The 25,235-nt window shown below is 37.9% G+C and overlaps 1 protein-coding gene across 3 annotated transcripts in view; it reads right to left on the bottom strand.

Moving 5' to 3' along the window:
• Positions 1-895: 895 nt before the first annotated feature.
• csmd3b (CUB and Sushi multiple domains 3b) overlaps positions 896-25,235 on the bottom strand; it is a 484,418-nt gene continuing 460,078 nt past the window's right edge. For all 3 annotated transcript variants that reach the window (XM_066675840.1, XM_066675838.1, XM_066675839.1), the window contains exons 61-70: positions 22,939-23,112; positions 17,047-17,120; positions 12,994-13,105; positions 10,174-10,353; positions 8,961-9,026; positions 7,600-7,758; positions 6,424-6,536; positions 5,543-5,630; positions 4,572-4,707; positions 896-3,505 (exon numbers count right to left, since the gene is read on the bottom strand). In XM_066675840.1, the coding sequence (XP_066531937.1) occupies positions 3,346-3,505; positions 4,572-4,707; positions 5,543-5,630; positions 6,424-6,536; positions 7,600-7,758; positions 8,961-9,026; positions 10,174-10,353; positions 12,994-13,105; positions 17,047-17,120; positions 22,939-23,112 (1,262 nt within the window). In that variant the 3' untranslated portion in view covers positions 896-3,345. The remainder of the gene's footprint in view (positions 3,506-4,571; positions 4,708-5,542; positions 5,631-6,423; positions 6,537-7,599; positions 7,759-8,960; positions 9,027-10,173; positions 10,354-12,993; positions 13,106-17,046; positions 17,121-22,938; positions 23,113-25,235) is intronic.

The following is a 25,235-nucleotide window of genomic DNA, read 5'->3' as shown; positions in this document are numbered from 1 at the left end:
TCTGCGTTCCAGTATCTGTGCACATCCCGAAAGCATCTCACTCTGACACTGAACCATAAAACTGTCATTTGATATGTTTAGTGTACTGCGACGCTTACAGAAAACTCAGGAGCTAGGGTACTGCAGTGAACACACAAAACTGTACGAGCCTATTTATACCATGGACAAGCAAGCTAAGCAGTGCCCTTTAAAATTTGGACTCCTTGGTATTTTCTTTGTGAATTTTGAACATATTAGAAATATATCTTGGAAGTTTCTGATTGAAGTTATTTACTCATTCCTTGAATAATTTTTGCAGCATGTTCAGTTTCCGGCTCCTGTACCAGGTCTTGTCTAAATAATGACTTTAAAGTAGCGTAAAAAGTCACATATTGACACATTTTTGCCTAATTCACTGAAATATGAGTTCTGACATGTTATTATTACCTAAGGAAGCACTGCCACGACTACTTCCACTTGTGATACTTCAATGTGCTGAGTTACAAAAAAACTGACACGTCTGTGGCACGGCAGCGCTGCAAATGATCTCCATCTAAATAGTACATGTTTAGTGGTGGTCCTCTTTGGATCCTTGGACACTGATGAATGGAGAAAATGAAGCAAACATTATCCATATAAATAGATGGACTACATACTATAATAGTATCATTTCAAACTTCAGTAACTGGGAAATTAGTGCAGAGACAAACTACCTAAAGTGTACCTAATATAATGACCATTCAATGCAAATTAAATCACTTTGTGTCCCCAAACATTTCATAAGCAGCACTAGATGTCCCTACAAAGCCCTGGCTTCTTTTGCACAGCCCCAGGTATTTTCACATTGCTCGGCAGAAAAGACAAGAAGCACACCTTACAAAAGGAATTAGCCTTTTTAATCTTACATTGCATTGAAAATTTACATAATAGATTCATACATTTTACAAATAATTTCTTCATAAAAATATATTTCTTTACAAAAAACTTTTTAATCTTTTTCTTTTTTTTTTATATCTATTTCTGAATGCATTAACATAGGAGGAGTACCCAGCTGTACTGCAAATATTCATCTGCTTGTTAGGAAGGAGTCTGTTCCTTGATCGTATGGGTGTCTTCTTTTATTGCAGTCAGAGGAAATGACAGGTGGCCGATCAGCTCTGAGTGTTGGGGGAAGGGTAGGACCTCTTGATCTGGGTTGTTTTGGGGGAAGGAGGTTGTGGCTTTAGGACATGTGATGTCCAAATTGTCTGACCCACAGATTCAGTTAAGATGGAGAAAAATGGAGAGACAGAAGAACGACTTAAGTATGAGAATGGGGAAGCAGCAGACCTGGGTCATGTGTTTTTTTTTGGTAGGCACTGTGTAAAAAACATCCATGTCATAAAGAAAAACACCACTTAGGTAACCTAATAATGGTAAGAAACTCTGGTATAATATATATGTACAGTGTATATGAAGTGCAATGCTGCAGTTTTCCTGTGACTGATGTTGATTCCAAACAAACAATAAAAAACAGAACAAAGCCGAAACAAAACAAAAAAACTATCCAAAACAAAGGATAAAAACATGTTCCAAAGATTACAGACTGATTTTTTATTATCATTTTTTTTTTGTTTGGATTTTTTTTTTTTTTTTTTTTGGGTGGACTTGGACAGTGATGTCAGAAAAGGCTCCCTGAAGTCTGCAGTTTTCTGTCCTGCCCACAGTGAAGAGCTCATCTTTAAGAAGTTCACTAGTATGGCCTGTTGGTTCGGGATAGTGTAATGAGAGGTACAGTACATCAGAAGGCACTGGAATGAATCTCACAGCTTGAGGGCCTGAAAGCACGGAACTGAGGTAGTCTGACCCTGCCCAGAGTGACAGTCAAGAAACGGTTGAAAGACTAGAGCACTGGGAGGAATAGCAAATTTGGCTCCAATGCAGTTTTCTTTATGCACTAATTATAACCAGAGAAATGACATCACTGAACTATGACGGAACAAATAAGAGGGATGTTGCCTTAAACATTAGATGTCAAAACTCCTGATATGATCTTGACAGTATATACTGCTTGGAATCAGAGTTAATTTTCCAAATTTGGTTTAAGAAATGTAAACTATGCTAACTGTTTACTCCTCAATATCCTGCCAATGTCAGACTGAATCGGAACAGTGCTCCATGGCCCGTATGTACTAGATAAATATGATCACATTGTTGTCACTATACATATTCAACAAACATGCATGCTCCTTAATGATGATGTCCGAGTTTGTATAAAAGACTATGTTACAAATGCCAAGTGCATTTTATGTTTTATACAAATTTCATAATAACAGTAATAATCATTAATATGAATGATATGATAAATTTGAACAAATTATCAAAATTTTCAAAATGCTAGATATATTTAGCTGAAAAGTGATGGAGCACAATGACATTCCTCACTGACAGAATAATTCGGACAGGAAACTGTCAAGAACATCATGTCTTTTCTGCAGACTTCAGGCCCAAAATGCTGACATTTGTCCCAGAGGTCATAGTGTTCTATACCAACATAGAAACAGATACCGATTATGACAGCAGTGGAAAAAAATGTAAAATTAAAGGAGGAGGTTAAAAAAAACACCTCAGTGCTCCACACAACACTTAATGTCAGTTTTTGACACATTTGCTCTCTCGTTGGAACACGTCACGTCACAGACTTCCTCAATGTCCAAACAAAGATATGACTGTACACACTGAGAACTAAAAGCTAAGAGCGTGGCTGTTAAACAGTTGAGAACGAAATGTCATTGTATCACCGAAGAATGAACCCACAAATATTCATTTGTTTTTCAGTATGAACAGTACACTTTTTTAGATTTTCTTCATAAACTCGATAGAATTTCTTTCTCTCCCCTTACCTCTCCCATGTGGTACATATCACAAAAATATAGGTGGTGAATGCTCCTCGTATATATGCAATAAGATTTACAGATCCCTTTTCCTTAAAAAAAAGACCCAGTTGAGCGTGAAGAAGCACTCACAGAGTGCAAATAGAATCGCAGAAGAGTTCTCCATGCCTCTGGCTGTGAAGATTGAAGATTTTAGGTTTTTTTTAGGGGCAGATTCCCAAAAAAACCCCTTTGATGTCATTGTTGCATTCCATGTCCTCTGTAGACACACATGGTCAAATCATGGTTCCTGAAGTGTGTGCTTTAAATATCAGAGGAAGGGCGACACAGCGTCCGCTGGATGTTCTCTAACAGTCTGAGAGAAATCCATCCCTGCCTCAGATGTGTTATATCCACTCATGGTTTTTCTTTTTTTTTTCTTAAAAAAAAAAACAAAACAGTGAAAATGAGAAATCAAATATCCAACTTTTGTCCTTGCGTCCAGTGGTCCTCATTATACCATTGTGCAGACTGTGTTCAAGTTGGGGTCGAATCGGACGGCTTTACCCTCCACTGACTTTGCGTTGGTGTTGTACATGGGGTTCTCAAATGCCGCCTGCCCGTTGTTGTTCTCGTGGACCGAGCAGCCTGTATACTGGGTTTTAGGTGTAGTCCTTTAAAAACCAATACACACCATGCAGACAAGAGCATTAATAAAAAGCAATAAAAGACTTTAGGAGAAACCTCTTCTCTAGGCTGCATTACAGAGTCTGAGTTAAAAGGCATGACTGCTCTAGAAGAACCCATTTGCTGCAGCTGCATTGCTCAAAGCCGTAATGGAAAGTGTTCTGACTTCGTGAGTCAGTCAAATTCATAATAATCATAATCAAACCACAATAATAACTCTGGTAAACTTTAAGGCAAATGCTTCAGAAATTCTTGGTCATGATCTTCCATCAACCTGCCAGGGCCAGTTATTACTCACAACCAATTTATGCTTTTTCAGCTTTTCTACCAAATGCTAGACATCGATAGGTGGACAAACCGTCAGCTTAAACCTGCTTTTATTCAACACAGGTGGAGTATGACTGCCCTCTACTCTCTGTTAACCACTGTTTCCTGTGTAGTCCCACCCTCAGTGACAGAGTGTTAATGCTATTTAAAACAGCTCTTACACGACATGACAACAGTCTCTTACATGAAAAATAAGTTGTTTTTCAGAGTTGGAAATCACATTCATCTGCCTAAACCATCATGTCTGCTACATTTAACGAAAACTACTGGAGGAAAAACATAAAAATATAAATATCTGAATATAGAAGATATTAATGGTTATAAAAGGGTAATCCCTAAAAAACACAATCAACTCCAAAATGTTAATATCAGGCACGCTCAAAAGCAGAAACCAGACAGTGTAAATAGGTAGGTGTAACAGTTCATCTGTGGTATAGACAGTATTTGAAAAGTCTTTTACAGTCTGATTAGGTCTGCACATGTGCTTCTTTGTATGAGCTCTAGTACTCACAAATGTACTAAAACATATTCCATCAGCTTGATTGTTCTGTGGGAAAAGCTTTAGTATCATTCACAATGCTTTCACTGAAATTAAATCTAACAATAGAAAGTCAACATTCTTCTTCCAGTTAAAGTGGCACTTTTATGAATCATTTTATAAAATAAACAAGCCTTTGAAATGCTTAAGATAAGTGTTTACTGCAACAAATTGCCTTGTACACTTACCGCTGTTTGTAGAGGTAAAAGCCAAAGCCTGCAAAAATCAGGGCGAAAAAAGGCACAAGGATTGCTATGGCCACAGAGCTACTGTTTGTACCATGTGGTGGATTTGAAGAGTTATTACTTTCTGACATGTTCAAACCTGTGGGAGGCGAAAGGGGGAAAATATTAAGAACACAATCATAGTTCTCCTTAAAGAGTAAGACACTTTAAAATGAAATTTTAAGCTGTGAAGGGAGTAACATAATGTAACACTGCTGTTGCGAGCCAAACCCCTCTCTCTGAAACAACAGCTTTTCAGGAGAGGAGAATCCCCTCTGAGGTTTCCAGTGCTTTGACATAATTATCACTAAACATCAAGGTGTTCAGAGTTGAGCTTTATCACCTAGCTGTAGAAAGGCCTGGAAGTCATACAGATTCAGATATTGATACAAGTTTCTTGCATGTTCATTTATATGCATCTTTATATTTGTAGCTGTTCTCTTGACTAAGCTTAATTAATAGGAATGAAAGTAAAGGCAGCGGTTTAAATATCTGTTTAGAATTGATGAACTGAAACTGTTTTTATGAGAAACAACAGAAATGTGACTAAGAACACACATCAAGCCGTGTGTCAGCGTTTTTAAAAGCAGTCGTTAAAACAAATCACATGAAACATTTTGAAATGCAGTCAATAAAACAATGCTAACTGCTGTGGAGTGTCTCTCAGCTGGAGCATTCATTGGCGAGACCGATCATTTTCAACTCTCTAAGAGTTTTCAGAGTGCACTTTGAATTTACAATTGGCCAATGTGCTGATATGTACGCTAAAGCAACAATGCGAATAGAGAAATACTGTTATTGTTACAGATGTGTTTAAGACTGAAAATTGAGGTGGCAGAAAATGAAATCATATCAAATTCCAAATTATTTAAGATGCATAATAACATACAATACAATTTTAAATAAAAAAAAAATATATAAATAAGATACTTTACCCAGCCTTTGTAGACCAAACTGGCCATAGTCTTTACCCTGTATAAAGCCTTGAAAGACATATGTGGCACCATCAGGTTCTGCAGACACCTGCAAAAAGACAAGGCAAGACATTTCTTTGAAATGGGTGACCTTCAGCTCACCCATTCAGCTCAAACTAGCTGAATTCACACCTATTTATCAGCCACTGAAAGCAGTTTACAGTACTGAATATGCTGTTAGTTTCTGAATACCAGGGGAAATTTCACCATAATACAAAATAGTGACAGTGAAGGCTACTGTAATGCTGCTGTATGTAAAGCTTCCAAACATTCAGATGTATAGTGTAGTACATATGGTATATAATGTTGATATAACGTTGCTAAAGAAAAACTTCTCAATTGTATGTTTTTTGACATAATGACCCCTTTACCTTTCACCATATCACAGTGAATAGATCAATAGAAATTGTTCAATGAACTTGAAATAAATTAAAACTAAAGAAATTTTCAGATTTATGGCGTAAGACAGCAAAGAAGAATTAAAAAGACATTTTTATGACATTTTAGGTTTTCATATTTTAAAGTCTTATTCTGGATCAGTAACCGTTTAAGTGCTGGCACCCTGAGGTTGCATTTCCAATTTTTGGCAAAAAAAAAAAAAATGAAACATTTTACTGGCAATTTGAGTTGCATAATTTTAACAGGAGATCCATAAGTGTGCAGCAGAATTCATATATAACAGATCTTGTACTGCTATGGAAGTCAGAATATACTTGTTAATTAATTGTTATTTACTGATAAATTATATATAAATTGGTTTTACAGCTATTTACTGTTAATACAAGACTTGCCACTACTAGCTTGTAACTTTGTGTTATTATACAGTGACAATCTATACATACAAAACCATCCAGTGACCACTGCTCCTCCTTCATCTTGTTCAGCGTGGTAGCAGAGGTGGCTTTCACATCATACATGAGCAGCATCAACCTGGCTTCCTGGCTCTTGTAGACACCTGCAACCGGCAGTAAAGCACAGTCAGCACCTACACACAGCACCAACGTCACTATAGCAAAAATTATACATCTGTTATCCTCCCACTCCTACAAAAAAGGTCATGTTGAACACAGAATAATTGCCTAGTTAATACTCTTCCCAACACTGAACATAATAATACAATTTCCTGTATTCCACTGCCTCCCAAAAGCAGAATCCGTTACTCTTTTACATTCAGTATCACCTCAGTGGTGGGGCTGCATTTCTATTTTAAAATCACATTTCTCACATATAAGAGTGAACCATTGCACACCTTTCAGGGTAAATACTGCCAATTGCTGGCCAGTTAAAATAGCCATGATTAATTAAAGGATGTAAATCATGCCAGTGTCAGCTATTCAAAGACTATCTCACAGAGTCTCAATTATCAGGGCAGTGAAGGAAGATTAAGTCTAAGTCTGACAAGTGAGAAATGTGTCAAAATTCTATCAAATGGCATTAATATTTAATCATATAACATTAGAGCACAGCAGAGAGTTGGCCTAGCTTTTATACTGAGTGGTTTAAAGAGGGTCATTAAGGGGAAAATAGGATTTCTGCTAATGTAGGGAAAAAAACACCTGGATAAGTCACAATAATACAAACATGAAAATGTATACAAATCAGAGAGAATGCAGCTTGAATAACACCGATTATTATTATCTTTTAAAGTATACAGTATGTTTTCAAAAATAATTCAGACTAAGAGTCCAATATCACTGTCTGACCTCATTACTACTGCAGTGTCTAAATGCAATCAAATATTCACGACAATGTTACATCTCGGCTAAAGCCTTCCCAGAGGAGCAGAGGTTACTGCTGCAAAGGAGGGACAAACTCAGTATTACGACCCTTGACTTTAGACTAAATATTGGATATGCAGGTGTCTATATACTTTTGGGCATATAGGGCATATTAAATCTTAATTACAGCATGAAGTAATTATTATAATGTGCATTCAGTTCTTCATGTTTACTTCTAGTGAGCCTCTCTTTGCTTGTTCTAAAATCAAACTGTACATTTGAAACAGCAGGTAAACCAACCTGAAAGCAGCAGCTCCATGTTGCTACTGGTTAACGTGACGTTAACTCTACCCGTGGATGTATTAAAGCTTGTGATACTCAGAGTCATTGGTTGCTTTCTTCCTTTGTAGTTATATGAGCCCTTCCAGATGTAATTTGGCGCAAACACATCATCTGGGACTGGAAAAAAAAACAACCCAAAAACAAGAGGGTGTTGTAAAGAATAATGTTAATAATGCTAAACTAGGACCACATCAATCAGTATACAGTTCTGTGTATCTTCCAACACCAACTGAAAAAATAAACATCATAATTTTGCTTTTTGTTAGAGATCATATCCTTTTTGGGAATGTTGGAAAATTGCAGGAAAGTCTGCAGGAATATTTCTCCACACCTCTCAGGTCTCAGAAATTAGTTTTAAATTTCTGTGCCTCTCAATCCTGGGAAACTCAATGCATTTAGTGATGTTGAGGTTGGGGCTCTGGGGCAGATTGTGCATTATTCTGAGGACACCATAAAGAAGCGTACTGGCTTAAACCTTTAAGACAAATACTAGTCTTACCCCTTCTTTCAGACCAAAAGAAGTGAGTCTTCTTACAGCAGATGGACAGAAAGACCTGTGAAATATTTCAGATCTCCATCAAGAGTGGAGCTTGTACTGTTTACAATTCTTATGCAACACCCAATCAGACAGGAGTGCCATCTTTTTTGAAGGGTTTAGGAATTGTTGTTGTTCATCTGTGTTCTTTATGCAAGTGGAATATCTAATGAAATCACTGAAATACTTTAATAATAATAATAAAATTGACATGATATTAAATGAAGCAAGAGTGATTTCAGACTTTGATTATACTTTAAATTATGATGAGAATAGGGCAGAAAAGCTGACCTTTGATCCATACTCTTGCTCTGAGGACTTCAGCACAAATGTTCCCACACATCAGAGCAGCTCTTGAGAACAGCTACACAACAAAATTTTACACTTTGTGTCCAGCATGTTCTCCTATTTCCAGTGCTGGCTCTCAGAGCACATAAATGTTAGATGTGTGCTGTGTCTCATGAAGGTCAAGCACAATGCTGGGCAGATTATCTCACTTCTCCAAACAGTTGGTGAGTGGCCAGACTGCCAGGGTGCTTTACTGTCAAACTGACTGGAACCACTCTTCTACTTATTAGCTGCCTCTCTTTGAGACATCTTCTTCCAGAATACATCAAGGACATGGAGTGTCCAAGATATTGTAGCGCTGGACTGCCAAAATGCAACACCTCTGAGCTATTACTTTACCATTCAGTCTGAGCGGACCTACGTGTGTAGTCTTTGAAATGCTATAGTGCACGCAAAGGTCTTACATTATTATCTCCCTCTGTCATTATATACTCACCATTTAGCTTGGGACTTGGTGTCCCAGGGACTGGCTTAATGGGCTTTTCTGATAGCTTGGAGCCAGCTAGAATGTAAATAAATAAATGTATTAGTGCAGTGTTCATTTTTCATGTTCTCATATCAAAAACCAGATAGGCAGATAGTACTGGCAGTGCTCCTAGAATCCCGTACTTATTGCCATGCATGCAGTAGCATCTCATAGCAGCAGCTTCTCTCCCCTCGCTTCCTTTTTCAAAAAGAAAATTTATCAAAGGACTGCAGACAGCAGGGAGGATGACACTGCCAGTACATCAAGCTATACAACAAACAGCAAGCAAAGGCCTCCACTAGCTTGGGACACTGGCACGGGGGGAGAAATAAAACAAGGGGCATAATAAAAATGGACCTAGAGTAGAACTGGGCGGCACGCTGTGAACTGATTCTTTTTTTTGTTGCTGCCTTTCACATCTGTTTGTGCGTGGTAATTATTAGGAAGCCTGAGGTGTGCAGCTGTGTGCCCAGACAGCGGCACGGGCTGGGAGCCATGGCAGCGCTGAAGCTGCAGGGGGAAGGAAATCACAGCATGCTGCAGACGCCATGCACATCATAGCACTTTCTCATACCACAAATACACATGTTCACAAGCACAGTTTAACAGCCAGCCCAGTTCACTAACGGCATGTGCATTATCTTTGCCACATCTAGTGGATCTTAAGTGCCTCAACAAATCACTGTAACAGTTTTTTCTTTGTTCATGTTTTTGCACACGCATTGTTACACTGTTATAGCTGCCAATAAAATCATGCTGAGAACTTGTATTAATTTATCATTCATAGTTTGTTAAAATAATTCTGTGAATAAAATTCAAACAGATATTACATTGGCATTGGTGAACAAAAGAGGAAATGTTTCATTGTGGTTTTAATTTGTTTAGTTTGTCATTTCTTGACGATAAAACAAATGCAGAAAATACAGAAGGGCATGCAAACTTAAAACATAAACCAATTACTATAAATAAATAAATTAGAGAAATATGAAATTACCAATGTAAATAATCTAAAATAATCTAAAATATAAAATTTTAGTGCTATTAGTTTGTTTTCAGTGCACTGAGTATTGCTTTATAGCAAAAAATGACTCCAGTGTTTTAAGTTGCTGAAATTAAATAAGCACTACGAAGGGCTGGATGAAATGTGTGTTAATGAAACAGTAAATGACGTTTGGATTTTTACCTCGACACACTGGCATCTTGCCCGTCCATGTTCCATCAGACCGACACACTCGATGCTCTGAACCTCCAGACAAGAAGAAACCGGTCTGACAGGTGTAGATGAGGGTGTAGCCATACCCAGGCAGGTCCATGCCAATAACCTCCACATGGGGAGGGCTCTCTGGCTGCTTACAGTTATGGGCTGCGGTGAGGCAGAGACACAACAGGCAAGAAAATACAGAATGAACTGAAAAGACTTCTCTGGTGGTACTGACACACAACACCCAGTTGCCTTTAGGTCATTCACAGAGGTCTGTGGTTGCAGCACCACTTTTGCTGTAGCATCAGAACAACAGTTTGTATTTGGCTGTTTTACTTCTCAGGTAAACGGCACCCCTCCTGTTTACGTAGGCAGATCTTGGCTATGCTGAGCAACAAAATCCACAAGACACTCGCACCACAGCCAGAAGTCTGGCTTGTGAGTATGTTTTGGCAAATATCAACCAAGCACAGTTTTAGCCAGAGTTCCCCTGTCTTCAACACCATCTGCACAATCCCATCGTCTGTCTCAGCACCCCAAACAAAGAGCACTGCAAAATTAAGTTTAAACTCTTTAGACAATTTAGCCCATTGCACATCTACCTAAAATCTGTCATTTCCCTTCCCCATCCGCACAGAATACCCCCCATAATCCCAGTGGCTCCAAAAGCAGGCAGCAAGGGCTTGGAGCATGGCAGACATTGATGCGTCCTGGCATGTAAAGCTGAGGAGTAGTACACCTTTACCTGTCACTGCAACAGCAGATCAAGCACCAGCCAATGCTCACTCACTCATCTTAGGAGCTCCAGCACAACTCCACTTTGATCAAAAGTAGCCCAGATCAGGCATTGGCTCAGCACTCAGGATTCACTCTTTCATCTAACACTTTGATACAACTCTTATCGATGAGTATATAAGTGGTGCTGAATACTTTACCAATAAAAGAATATTTGCTACTAGAACAGGTTATACTGTTTCGCTAATTGACACAAATTACAACATCAAAATTTTGCCTAATAGACATTCAATTATTCTATAACATTATATTAGAGTGAGTGTTATAACTCACACTTCTACTATAGGTACAGTAATTATGTAGTAATTTACTGGGCAATGAGATCTTCATAGTCTTGAACATTGTGAAATATGAATAGAGTAGGTAAAACATTTAGAAAAAAACAAAACAAAGCAAAACAAAACAAAAAAGGAAAATATCATGCTAAAAAATATTGGGCTGTTCCAGTAGTGTTAGATGAGAGGGAAAACTGATGTAGAGCTAGCACTAGCTTTGTAAGTAGCCAACTGTACTATGTAAACAAAGTTTGAGGATGTAATTACAAAAATAATTGTGATTACTCTAAGAGACAAAGAATGGCATGATTATGCAGAAATTTACAAAAGGGCATTTAATCATGGCTATACAATTAAAGTGCTGCAAACCCGGTTTTCCCCTATAGCTATCCCATTGCTCAATCTCCTAATTTTGCAAAACAATGACAGTACACTGGGGTGGTGACATATGAAGCAAAATGTAATTAGCTTTTGAAATGCTTGGGCTGAATGGCAATCTGTCTTGTGAAATTGGAAGGCAGCTGTTTCCTCTTGCTAGCCCAGTCTCTCCAAGCTGTTTTAATGTTGTTGATTTTAGAGCTTGTGCTGATGAGCAGACGCGTTCTGAGCAAGGGCCTCAAATCTCAGTAGAGTCCAGCTTGATGCCGCTGCTTGACCACACAACCAGATTGGTGGCAACACAGAAAAAAACTGCTGAATCACCACAGCTGGCTTACACTCCTCATCATGACAACATCACTGTTTAGAAATCAGAACTGGCCACTCCATCAAAACACCAATTCACAGATAAATATTTAACTCACAGCAACTATACCTAATCAGCAGAATTTGAGAGTTTGGCCCAATTGTGCAGCCCCACTGTGTTATTCATCTTATATATAGTGCTGGGGTAATGCAATACAAAATAATGTTTTAATCACATTAATGTGATTACTTATATTTCAAAACAAAATAGCATAACACTTTACAATGCCAAGTCTTGTATTTACATAAGAGTTATTCACATATAGGGGTTTATATGATTAATGTTAATTACAAAATGCATTTGGAGCATAACTGTGTGCAATGTGTGCATACAAGTACTGCCCGTGAAAGCTGACTGAGCAAATACGAGTACAAAACCAGAGAAATCCCCTGTAGCAGATACATTTTTACCAGTACCACCAACACTACCATGCATCTACTCCATCAATGTCCCTACTAATGTGTGTCATGCAAATAACTTGATTTCTTTCCAATATCAGGGCACCTCATCCTAAGTCTTAGGCATTTTAAAATTAAATTTTAAGTACAAAGAACAAACTAGATTACTCTTAAAGCCTAGATTTCATGAGTTGATTTCTTACACAATTCAGAATGAACTCGAGACACCCACTGTGAAGAAAAAGCAGAAAATTATCCACCTCTCGGCTTCAAATAATGTGAATCAATCTCCATGCGCCTGTGAATATATACTTCATCAGTTAAAATAACGAGGCTTCTGGCTCTCCAGCAGCCAAGCGCTTCTTTAACGGTGGGCTATATCATTATCACTTACAGAGAATCCTACTGCTGGAGTAGCACACACTCATAGAGACAAAGGAATAAAGACGCTGCCCTATGTTTTCTCAGTGCCTATTTGTATATGGTTCAGAGGAGAACTCCAGTGATTTAATGCACTTTCAAAGTAAAAACCATTTTTAAATATTTGTTTTCATTCTTAGACTCCTGACTCTGGTTCAGTGGAACTTACGGATGCACTCTGGCTGTGTTCCGCTCCAGGTGAGGTCTGCCTGACAGAGTCGTGTGGTTGATCCCTGCAGCAAATGGCCTGGTTGGCACTGGAAAGCCACCATGCTTCCAACCTGTAGTGTCATATAAAACAACAACATCACACACTCTTTTTCTGTAATTCCTCAATAACTTCCACTTCAAACAGAAAAAATATACTTTGTAATTCTAAATCTGTCTTATAGGTGCAAGCCATAGGCTACCATGCCATATTATTTCATGTCCTTTTGACTTCAGACGAGCAAACTGTCATAGTTTGACTCACACTAGGGCAGTGGTTTTCAAACTTTTTAGACCAAGTACGACCCATTATCAAACCAAAACTTATGATTTTTACCACAGAAACATGTACGCCCCTGGGTCTTCCTCTGTTCTCGGGGCATAAGGCAAAAATCTTGCTTGAATTTTTGCATGTTTTTGTTGCTTTTTATTTACTTGAAATTTGCACACTTAACACAACTTTATCTAAAATAATTACTGTAAATGATAGAGAGAATACAAATAACTAGGTCTAGACTGAATGTTTTAAACACGATTATACATTTATGAGAACTTATAAAACTTAAGGGCAATAAGCATTTTGAAAGAAATAAAAAATGAAAAGAGGACAATCTAATATCATTTATCTGCTTTAATAGGCTACAGGTGAAAAGCGCGGCGGGGGCTTGGGGCAGGGGCTCACAGCAGCTCTTTGTGCTTGTAGCAGTAGGTGAAGGAGGGGCGGTGCTATTTTAAACCTTGTTTTAGGGCTGTAATGTGAAGAACAGCCACGATTTCCTTCACCTGAGTGTTTTCTGCAATTTTGCCTGCATGTGTACAGAATTCTCGCTTAGTTTTTCTCTATTTTTGCCTCTGGATTTAGTCCTTCTGGGCTTCTGAGTATTTCTCGGGCTTCGTCTCGGCTTGTTTTTCTCATTTTTGCTTTGCTTCTTTTATTAATAAAATCCAAATTGCTCATCCAAATTATGTCCAGTAAGCAACTGAAACAGGGTTTTCTTTACACAGATTTCTCCAAAAACTGGGGGATTGCATTCCCTTCCAGGAAAAAAAGCGGAAGATTGCTGCCCCCCATTCCCTTAAAGATGTAATCAACTACGGTGTATGTGCAGCATGTTGTATTTTTCTACAATACAAAGTACATTAATTAAGGCATAAATTCTGAAAACTGTGAAACATTACATAATTTACACATAAAAAATAGTTTTTCAAGTAAATGTTTCGAGGCCATTTGGCATGCCACACCTAGCTGCTTCATGTACCACAGTTTGAGAACCACTGCACTAGGGTATAAAATGCAAGTAAAAAAAAAATCAAAGAAAACCAATTTGGCAAAAACAATTCTTAAAACTTTAATGTGACTGCTACTGTTCCTAACTATGTATTTTTGTCCATATTTATAAATAACATCATCTCATAGAATATAAACAAAAAACCCACATAATTAAGCCTATATGAGATTATGTAACAACTTGACACAGCTTGAGGCAACTGTGCAATGATTTAAGTTCAGAGTTTGCATCAGTGGGGAACCCTAGGGGCCTTTGAGGCTTAATGATTTCTGTGAAATGTCTCATTTTTAGTTTGTTTCTATGTAATGTAATAATGAGGCCTGCTATACTTGAACTCCATAATAGGGTCACAATGGTGTTTTTTTTTTTAAAAAAACATGAAATACTCAGTGGAAAATTCTTTTCTTCTATTCTGTCTGCTGTAAATTGATACAGATTTTGAGCTCTCACATTGGTTGGGATTTGACAAGATTTAACTTAAAAGGCCTAGTGCATCTGATTAATCACCAACATAATTAGCAACTGACAGTGGAATCAACCAGTCATATTTTGATTTAAAATAATTGGGACAGATTTCATATAATGTCATTCTAGGCATTTTGGAAGTATTTAAATATAGCTATTATTTGATTGGTTTCACTCAGTAAAAAACTTAAAATGAAATACATCAGCAGCTCTGTGCCACAAGTCTTTGTATAGAGTGAGTGTAAAACTGCTGTAAGGTACACTGACTTAAATGTGTCTGTTGCAAACAAGTCATTTTTTGTGTGCTTTCAGTTAATTATAGAAGAGTCAAAAAAGCTTGTAATGTAAATCACTTACGTAGCATTAAATCCTACTACAATCTCTATGGCACTGGCAAAAACAAGCTTTATTGTACAGTCTTCCCCCTTACTTTTGACCTGGTTTTGACATTTTTAACAATATTTCTGAAGGTCTAACTATTATTGACCTGTTTTTATCGCTTTAATCTAGCAGCTAAGAGCCTCCTTTTTACTTTTAATAACCACACAGGGTACATGAATATGCCTTGGCTGATTAACTACATTTTTGTAAAGGAGAATCTTGTGCAAAAATTTAGGGACTCTATGGTAAATAGCATGCTTCAATAAAACGGGTTAACCATTACAGAGGTACAATGATTGAAAGGGGTGGCTGGTCCTCTAATGCACGTTAAAGTCTCATGTCCAGTGTGTGTCATGATTATGGACGGCATTAAAAAAATCCCATTGTGCTTTGTGTTTGCTGGGGTCAGCTATTCTTGTTGCACTTAGGGAAGCAGGCTCTTCTCTGCTGACATTAAGCAGACTGACAGAGTGGAGGGAGTGAAATATTAAAATGTGTCATGGACTGACACATGGTCCTGGCGCATTAATTGATTAACACGTTCTTTCTGGAGATGAACATGGCTGACGAGCTGCAGACACTGCCGCTTATCTGAGGGATACAATATCTCCTTCACTCTGCTTCAATATCATTAAGCGTGGGCTAGCAAAAGGGCTTTACAGACTCCAGACAAATGATTTATGAGGCGGGAATGCCTGATATTTCTCCCTCCTCTGAAGCCTCACCACGACTTGACCCTCACTTTACATTAGGGACTTGAATTCTTAATGCAGGAGCATCTCAAGCAAAATATGCTTGTTCTTACACAGCCCCTCTCTCCATCCCTTCTGAATACACATTTCCTAGGTTAAAATAACCTGTCCATTTGGTGTTCTTTCTGTGAACCTTGGCCCATATCACAGTCCCTTGACAAAAATATGCATACAACTCTTTTGCACTAGTGAGAACTATTACTGTAGCTTTTATTTCCCGCAGTGTTTCCCTTTGGAGGTAGTCCTCTGCCTCACTCTCTGGTCTTCTAAATAATTATACGATATATACATAAACACACACACATACATGTTGGTGTATTACCCGGCGCCTTTGGTGTAAGCATTAAACTCCTTTTGTTTGTTTTGATGTTGCATTTGTTTCATTTAATTCAGAAGCCAAGCAGCCAATGAGCACATTTGTTTTCCTTTTTGGTGTGAAAGAAGGTAATTTACCTCATAGTGGCCCCGTTTATCAGTATAAACCAATATAAACACTTCTCAAGTTCTGGGTAACAGACCCATTTCTGTGCTCATTAGAGACACAAAATGAAGCAGAACTTATGTGTCTGCTAGTCCTGCTGTGTCTGCAGTGTGGAGCACTCACTCTCCAAACACACACACATGCTTGTGTTCTTGAATTTTGTTACAATAGCTTTTGGCAGCTTATCAGCTCATTTGTATTAGTACAAATAAACATGCCAATCAAACCATAACAGGCCAAACACACAGAAAGCTCACCTATACCAACCCTTATAGACGCACTAAATCCTGCTTGAACTGGATTAGTTTTACCGGGGGCAATGCTGTATAATAGTATTATACGTTATAATTAAATTATTCCTACAGACCCCCCTCAAAACACACAATACAAACAGACATGGCGGTGTCTTGAGTGTTATTATTGTTATTGAGAGTGGTGCCAACATGTCAGTCCAGATGATTCAGTCTGTGATGGGGGAAATTAAACAGGCACATTTTTCCTGAACAAATCAACCATTCTAACCTCTTGCAGAACCATTTAAGCACAAAGTAAATATTTTCCAACAGGACTTATATGTAAACTGAGGAATACAGGGCCTTTAACACTTGATATGTGAGAGTGAGTGTGAGCGTTATTTATCTCATTACCTTAAAGCCAAAGGTTCTGTTCATAGAACCGTATCGTGGTGTCCCGGGATTCTCACAGGTGGTGCGGGTCGGTTCTGAGAAAGATTGGAAGAGAAAGAGAGACATATAGACAAATGTTTAGTGGTGAAGATGGGATAATAAAAGTGATGAATTTAAGAAGAGATGGAAAGAGAGTGGTTGTGTTAGAATAAGAGGAGGAAAATGAGTGGGAGAGAAAGATAGCATAAGAGTGTGAAAAGGTGAAATAAGAAATGATAGTGAGAGGAAAGAGAAAAGTAGCAAGGTGAGAAGAGAGAGAGAGAGAGGGGGGGGGGGGGGAGAAATCAAGATCTGATCAGCCACTTCATATACCTGCTCCCTATCAACCCACAGTACAGCAGCCACAACAGTGTAGCATAATGATGGGTGTTGCTCATAAACATTCAGCTCTCTCTCTCTCTCTCTCGGGCGCTAGGACCTATGTTATTGTGATGGTTATTGAGCGGGTGTTTATGTAAGTACTGCAGCAGTGTTGAAACAGTGATTTTTTTTATAGGCAATGTGTGGAGGCCCAGCAGGGGGCAATGTTGCTGCAGCTGTGGGGGGCTCTTAGCCAGCTGTGCTGCTCAGTAATTGGAATGTGGAGCACATCGGCGAGCTGACGCAGAGAGCGAGGATTCAATGCAGGCGTGCAAACGGCAGGATGGCCTGCAAAGCCTTATACAAGCGTGTTGCTCTGTATTCTGCACTCTGGCGAAAACATTTCCCATCCTAAATCACCACCTGTGAAGATGCAGTTAGGTATTGTCATAGACAGAGGGGGTCGAGATTGTGGGAGCATTCACAAAGCTTCCACTGGTGCAAGCACAGGGGCTGGTTAAGATGCAAATACCAAACACTACGTGCACCTAGTCACACAAGCCTGTACCCCCCCCACCCCACCCTGCACCTCTCTCTCGCTCGCTCACACACACACAGGGCAGTGTGACCTAGTTCTCATATTCTTCTCTAGTTTTTTTTTTTTAACGGTAATTCCTAGAAAGATCCTACAAAAGACAGTACAAGCATTTTTATCTCATTCAGATTGCGTCACAAGTGAGTGGTATGTGTCCTTGCTTTGTGCAGTATTACCTTTATAACATTAGGAAGGCCAATTTTCTTATTTATATTAAATTTAAATGCAGTATTTAAGCACTGAGCACGTCAAATACTCTTCAGTCCAGACAGTCCATATATGGAAATCTACCTGAAAAATCTGGTCTTTCAATAGACCCTCATTCAGCCTAGAGCAGTTTAGCTCCACAAATTCATAGTAAAGTGTACATAGGAGTGGTTTAGCTCAGACTTCTGAAGCAGCATAGTACAGAGCAGCCAATCGGAGAAGAGTCAGTTAGCAAATATATGTTATAAAGGTTAAGTAAGAAATGTGTATCATTCAACTGAATAAAATGAGACCTATTTGATCATGACCAACGCAAGCAAAAAAATATAAATAAATAAATAATAATAAAAAAAGAAAAACCATGCAACTATGTGATCAACTATGGTGTATTTGTTGTATGTTTGTGTTTTTTCATTAAGGCATACATTTTGAAAACTGTGAAACATTACATAATTTCACATAAAATGTTTTGATTTTCACTTATAAATAAATTCCTTAATTAAGTAGGTCATTTGGTGTACGACATGTCATAAAAACATGCAAGAATTATTTCTATGCAAAAAGCAGGACGGGTGCCCTTTAACAACTAAATACTTGCTTTATCTTTTTCAGTCCACTAAAATGCACTCCTTATCAAACAATGGTCATGATTAGTTGTAAAACTTATTATTATTAACATAGTGGCCACAGTGTGTCATTAGACTGTATTAATGTAATGTTTTAAGCTCCTTGAAGGCTCTAAACAAATACTGAGCTCATATTACTCAGGCCCCAGGTCCCCTGCTGGCCATTCATCTCACCTCAATAATACTCCAAAAATGCTTGGACAAATTATTCAATTACTTACTCAATTAAAAACAATTATGCGTGCACTTATTGATGACAGGAGAATGGCATCATGTGGGAAATATAAGCAGGAAACTGTAATCAGATAACTGCAGCTCTGAGGGGGACAGTAAGTGTGCTGGTTAATTACACATCACAAAATGGAGAGGACCGATAAAAGTACACTATGCCTTTACACATACGTGAGAAAATATGGGTTGAATTACAAGCTTCAGTAAGACACTGCCAGAGTTGGTGCCAGATGCTGAAAGACAGTTTACATAAAGATTTCTGCAAAAGCTGCTGTGATTTTTACTTTTATAAATTTTTTTTATTCCAATATGAATGAGCCTGGTTCAAATCCTATCTTGTTTTCTGAATACTTTCATTTTCTCTGATATTTTTTTTATACTCAATTTTTAAGTCATCCTTGAGTATGTCAGAGGTACTATATAAAATATATAACATATTGTTATTATTATATTTTTATTGTCATTACCATTATTATTATATCCTATTAGCCAGGCTTCAGACATCAATTCATTTTTCTCTCATTGCATATATTACAATACAGTTGCACAGCAATAACTGAGTCAAATGTACTATGCACTACTATTATTTATGTTCATAGAAAATATGGAGTAATAAGCCTTAAAAACTGAATAATATCCTCTAATTGGAAACAGTTTAAATTAAATCATTTGTAGTTCTGGGAATAAGTAACAAAGAATGTGCCTGCATAGTGATCCAGGCATTTTAAAACATGAAAAGGTTACATTCTTCTTTTTCCAAAAATCGAGAAATGGACCTAGTGATAATGAATCCAGGGCGGATCATTGCCCACTCTTGCTGGTTTGAACCCTCTCCTCCCTTTAAATGGAGCAGTCTGGCTCAGATTACAAGCCATGTTTGCTTTTGCAAAAGATTTGTCTTGCTTGGCTAAATAATTAATTTGAGAACCCTCAGCCTCCCTCCGCTTGTGTCTGAAAAGGACTTCTTCAGTGACATTAAGCAAAGCCCAGCAGACAGTGGCACCGTAAAAAGAGGCAATGGTGGCTGTGGAGGGTCGAATTTGCAGATGCCTATGGCTCTGATGCAATTTAACTTCCCCTGGCCACAGCTCCACATTTCATATCTGAGCTCTCTTCCTCTCGTCTGCCAACTGCTCCTTCCCTCCGAGGCCACTAAAAGGAATGGCCTTGTTCTTCTCCACAATAACTTTATCAATAAAGCATGGAGGCAGTTTGGGGCAGCGGCGGGCTGGGCCTGCTGAGGCAGAAGGAGGGCATTGATTTTTTTCGGGGGTTGCTGTCGCTAAACATTGTTGTGCTTGTTCTTAAGCTTGGTGATAAATAAGAAAAACACAAGTCCATGGCGGGAGGTGATCAAAATAATGAAGCTCAATTGGAGAGTTACTGACAAGTGCTATTTGGGAAGAAACCTGATGTACTAATGGAAGACGTCTAAATTGCTTGGGGTGGTCTTAAAAAAAGCCTGACAACTATTTCTGCTCTTATAAACACACTAATCTGAAGTGAAATAGCAGTAAATAGTTATTTACATTAATTATTTTACTGACTCTAATTGAGCAATTTGGCTTATTGAGTAAATAAAAAATCCAAATTATAACAGAGAAGAAGCAGTTGATATTATTCATCATGAAATATTTTTACAGACTTAAGTCTTTGTTGCTCTTAAGACAGCCAGCCTCCATGTGCACTATACACTTTATGCTAAGGTATATAAATGTGTGCACACACATACAGATATTCTGTGATTGCTGACACTTCAGAATCAACCGTTTCATTCAAGCATCGCTGGCTAACAACATATTTCTTAAGTGTATTTTGAGGGATCAAAAGTATTAACATGGTCTGATAAAATTGCAATTTGTGTTACACAGTGGAGCCATGTCTGTATCTGTTTTCACTGAAGAATCACACTGACTGCAGGAAGAAGTAGCGCAATGGCATATATTTTATCCATATCATGCAGAAATAACACACAGTCATATCACAGCCCTTCATCCCCTGTGAGTGTGATTGGTACTTCCTTATAGCTGGGTGGATGGTATAAGCTGGATCTGTTTGTGAGCGCATCAGCAGAGCATAGCCCTGGACATTTTGTTCTTATGGATTTCACTGAGAACACAAACAACATAGTATAGCCACAAAGTCCAGCTCTTAAATGTGAACCTAATTGGCCACACTTTTGCTGAGCAATGGCAATATAAATGTATTCATTCATTAAAATGGGAAAGCAGAATAAACATTTATCATTTTGCGATATGGTATTTTCAAGCTATATTTAATGAATTGGGATCAACACTGACACTCTACTTTATTAAGTATATTTACAGTACTGAGCAAAAATTAGAGACAGAGCAGAAAACAGATATCAAACAAATACACAAGTCTCCACAGCTAAATATAACAACATTAACAGTATTTACTGTGTCTGCCTTGATCACAGCTTCCAGTCTTTCCTGGAGATTGCTGTCAGTTTTTCATAGAGATCTGCTGGGATATTTTTCATGGTTGTTAGCGATATATTTTCTAACATGTATTAACTCAAGTGTTGTTTCCTGCAATTCCCTCAAATATTTCCTTTGTACTTTGTACAACTTCTACAAGAGAATAATGTTGTCTTTAATCTGCTCAGATCTTCTATGTAATATCCTATTCTTTATAATGGCCATTTTGACTTGTAACATGATGACAACTTGGAAATGTCAATATAGTGCATGGCCAGTGCAGTGGTCACTGGAGAAGCAGATAGGCCTATGCTGTGGTGCTACTGAATATACTAATTAAAAACTCATAACTATTAATGAGTAAATGTAGAAATTCCCCCTCTTAGCAATAGTGTAATGAAGCTATACATCTCTTGAACAAAGCTGAGTAACACAGGAAGATGTAGAAGATCTAGAGTAGTTTAAAAGCTGTATCAAATCATCACAGCATGGATGCCCTATTCCTAACAGCAAACATTTCATTATGTATTAGTGTACATTAGTGTACAATTTGACAGTTGGAAGTTAATGCTTAAATGAATAGTGTGATAATGGTTTAACTGTTAATTTTATAATTTTATATAGTGAATAGTGGACCTAGACCTTCAAAATTTGCACACAAAGGTTTTTTAATTTCAAAAGAAAACTATGAAATGAAATTGGGTGCTGTGAAGCAGCCTAACATAAGGTTAAGTTTACCATGCCCACTGCCAAGAATGTGGTACAAAGAATGCAGCCTTGGGCTTTGTAGTGAAACTGTATTTTCTGGAATGATGATTCTCAGTGTAATGTGTTTGGGATGAACTGGTGTGGGATCCAAAATGAAGTATCCAACTTCAGCAATACTTACGTGGATTTTGAAAAGGTTCTCTTTTTTTTTTGGAGACTCATATATGTACACCCATATCAGCTATAACTGTTCTAAAATAAAACCTGACTGATCCTACACTGCTAGTGTTCAGGCCTAGGTGCCTGACCAAAATCAAACTATTTGAAAAATTTAAACACATCACACGTGATTCTAACAATCTTGCTTATGTTCATTTTTCATATTGTCATTTTTCATATTATTCCAAACAATTAGGCTGAAGGCTGGGGATGAAGAATGCATTCATTTATGATGAATTCAGGTACCTTTCAAAAGCACATTTATTGTGGAAAGACCCATATCACTTTTCAGCAGACAGTGATGAAGGCCTTATGTCCTGTTGAATTAATATGATCAAACTAATGCATTGAAGCCAATATAACAAGCCTGATCCCACTTATCAAGAAAAGCAAGAGCACATTTCCCTACAGTTCCCTTCCATCATTTTCAAAGCCCGTTCATCATCGGAATAGTGTGCAGACTTCTAAGCATTGATTGGGAATAAGTAGGGCATGTATTGTGCTGGTATCAGAGTTGGTGATGTACCTATGCAGCGAGGCTGGAAACCGCTCCAGGTGCCATCAGTTTGGCAAATACGTGTTGTGCTGCCCACCAGGATGTAGGGGGCACTGCAGCTGAAGGACACCTCTGACTGGTAAATGAAGCTGCGGCCTTCTCTAAATCCATGGGCAGGTACTCCAGGATCCCCACAGAACTTAGCTGTAAGAGAGACAGAGTATATGAAGATATCAACAGCCCTCGTCATAATTTGTCCATTTCATGATATATGTGCTAACAAATTTTCAGGAGACAGCCTTTTTCAATTTTATATCCCTTAAGTTCTTATAGCCCACAATTCAGTTCCTTACACTATTAGTTACCAAACTGAGCATCTCACTGGTGATCCATTCTGATAATTTGGTGATGGTTCCTTAAACTCTATTTAGTCTGGCGCCAGAACAATTACTTCACATTTATATTGGCCCAAGTAAAATGCATTTGTAGAATTTAAGCTTTATTTCCTTTCAGTATACTGTGTTTTCTATTACCATTTAAAAGCTTTCTTAATGTTGGATATAATTACAGGGTATTCCCCAATTATCAAGCAAAAACCATTGATATCTGCAAATATAGACCTGCCTTGCATCTGCATTAAAGAAATATTCATTAGTCATTAATGAATAATAGTTACCAAATAACCATTCTTAAGATTAATACCTGAATACACCTAAAGCTCATGATGATAACACAGGCCATTTTTCATTCTTCAAGATTAAAGTTACATAGATCCAAGGTAATCTCACAGCTGTGACCATATGGGAGCTTAAAAGAGGGGAGACTAACTAACTAAATCTACAAAAACATTAAAAAAAAAAAACATTTTGGCACACACAACAAGAGCCAAGTGAGTGCCTGCAGGATGGAGACTGTATTGAATACGTGTTGGATTTGGGTAGAGAGGCACTGGACGCGATCAAAATCCAAGCATCAAGAGAGAGAAACAACAGACAAGGGCTCTCATTAAAGAATAGTGTGTCACTTTCTTGCCCTTAATATAACCTTGCCTGATTGTCCTGCTGAAGGAATATGATTTTTCCCCTTACAGTCCTATAATTTCCAATCCCACAGATAATTCAAAGCATTTTTACATTCAGATCCACTGAATACATCTGAGAGTGTGAGGGAGTTGGAGAGAGAGGTGGAGAAGAATGAAAGAGAAAGAGAATGAGAGGCCTGAGGGTTCCCAGGGCAAGCATTAGTTGTGACCCTGTCACTGTCCAGCAAGCACTGCTCCTCTGGAGGGGAAATCAATAAGTGTGGGAACTGACGTCACGGGCAAGGTTGATTCATAATGAATGTGCCGGGCGGACTCCTGCGCTAAGATCCTGCACTACAAACTTGACTCTTCTTGATGAATTATAGATATGCTGTCAAGATATAAAATAAGAGAGGAAAAGAAAGAGAGGGACAGAAAGAGAGAAAAAAATCAGTGCACAGACTACAAAGTCCGAGGCACACTTTCATTCCTGCAGGAGCACAAGCTCTCTCTGCTCTCTTTCTGCTGCTGCTTACGTCTGTGCAATGAACACCTGATATCTTCTGATGTAGCCAAATGAAAATTACTGACTCAAACCATTGATTTTCTCTTAATTATTAGTTTCAAGCTTTTGTACTATACTTTTTTTATACTGATAAAATGATAAACACTAAGAATCAAATAAGCATTTATTATTGAAGAGTGAGTCCTGTCAATAGAGCATTACTCAACCACTGAGAACTGAGTGACAGCCTTTTGCCTACAGCAAGATTCTAGTGTGGTATAAATACAACAGCAACGACCAGTGCTGGACAGCCTTTTTAAATCAAATGACTGAAAATTATTGATGATTTCTTTTCTTACAAAACATCTCAGATAATGTTCCTTAACTGTGTATTTGAAATGTAGATCTGAAATAGTTATTTACCACTATGTCTGGCACAACTTTTCCACTTTTATTTTTATTTATTTTTTTTTAACTTTTTATTTAGTGCTTTTCATTATTTTCCAAAAACATGAGTAGAACGTAATCAAAAACAACAATTACAAACAAAAAACATGAACATTGGGGTGACAGTTCTCAAATATGTAAACCTGTTGCATTTGGGTTGTTATATAGTGTCCATTTCCGCCAGTTACACTCAACGGTGTTAATTTTGAGCCGCAGCAGGAATGTCAGTTTCTCCATTTTATAGATCTCTTCCATTATTTCCATCCAGTGTTTTACTTTTGGTGGCTCTTTTTTCGTCCAGTTCTTTGTAATAACTTTCTTCACAGCCACAATCATTATTTTAAAGATGTAGAC

The sequence above is a fragment of the Hoplias malabaricus genome, chromosome 6 (genome assembly GCF_029633855.1).
Source record: "Hoplias malabaricus isolate fHopMal1 chromosome 6, fHopMal1.hap1, whole genome shotgun sequence".
Classification (NCBI taxonomy): domain Eukaryota; kingdom Metazoa; phylum Chordata; class Actinopteri; order Characiformes; family Erythrinidae; genus Hoplias; species Hoplias malabaricus.
The sequence above is the reverse complement of the archived record's forward strand: the minus strand, read 5'-3'. Positions and strand labels throughout refer to the sequence as shown.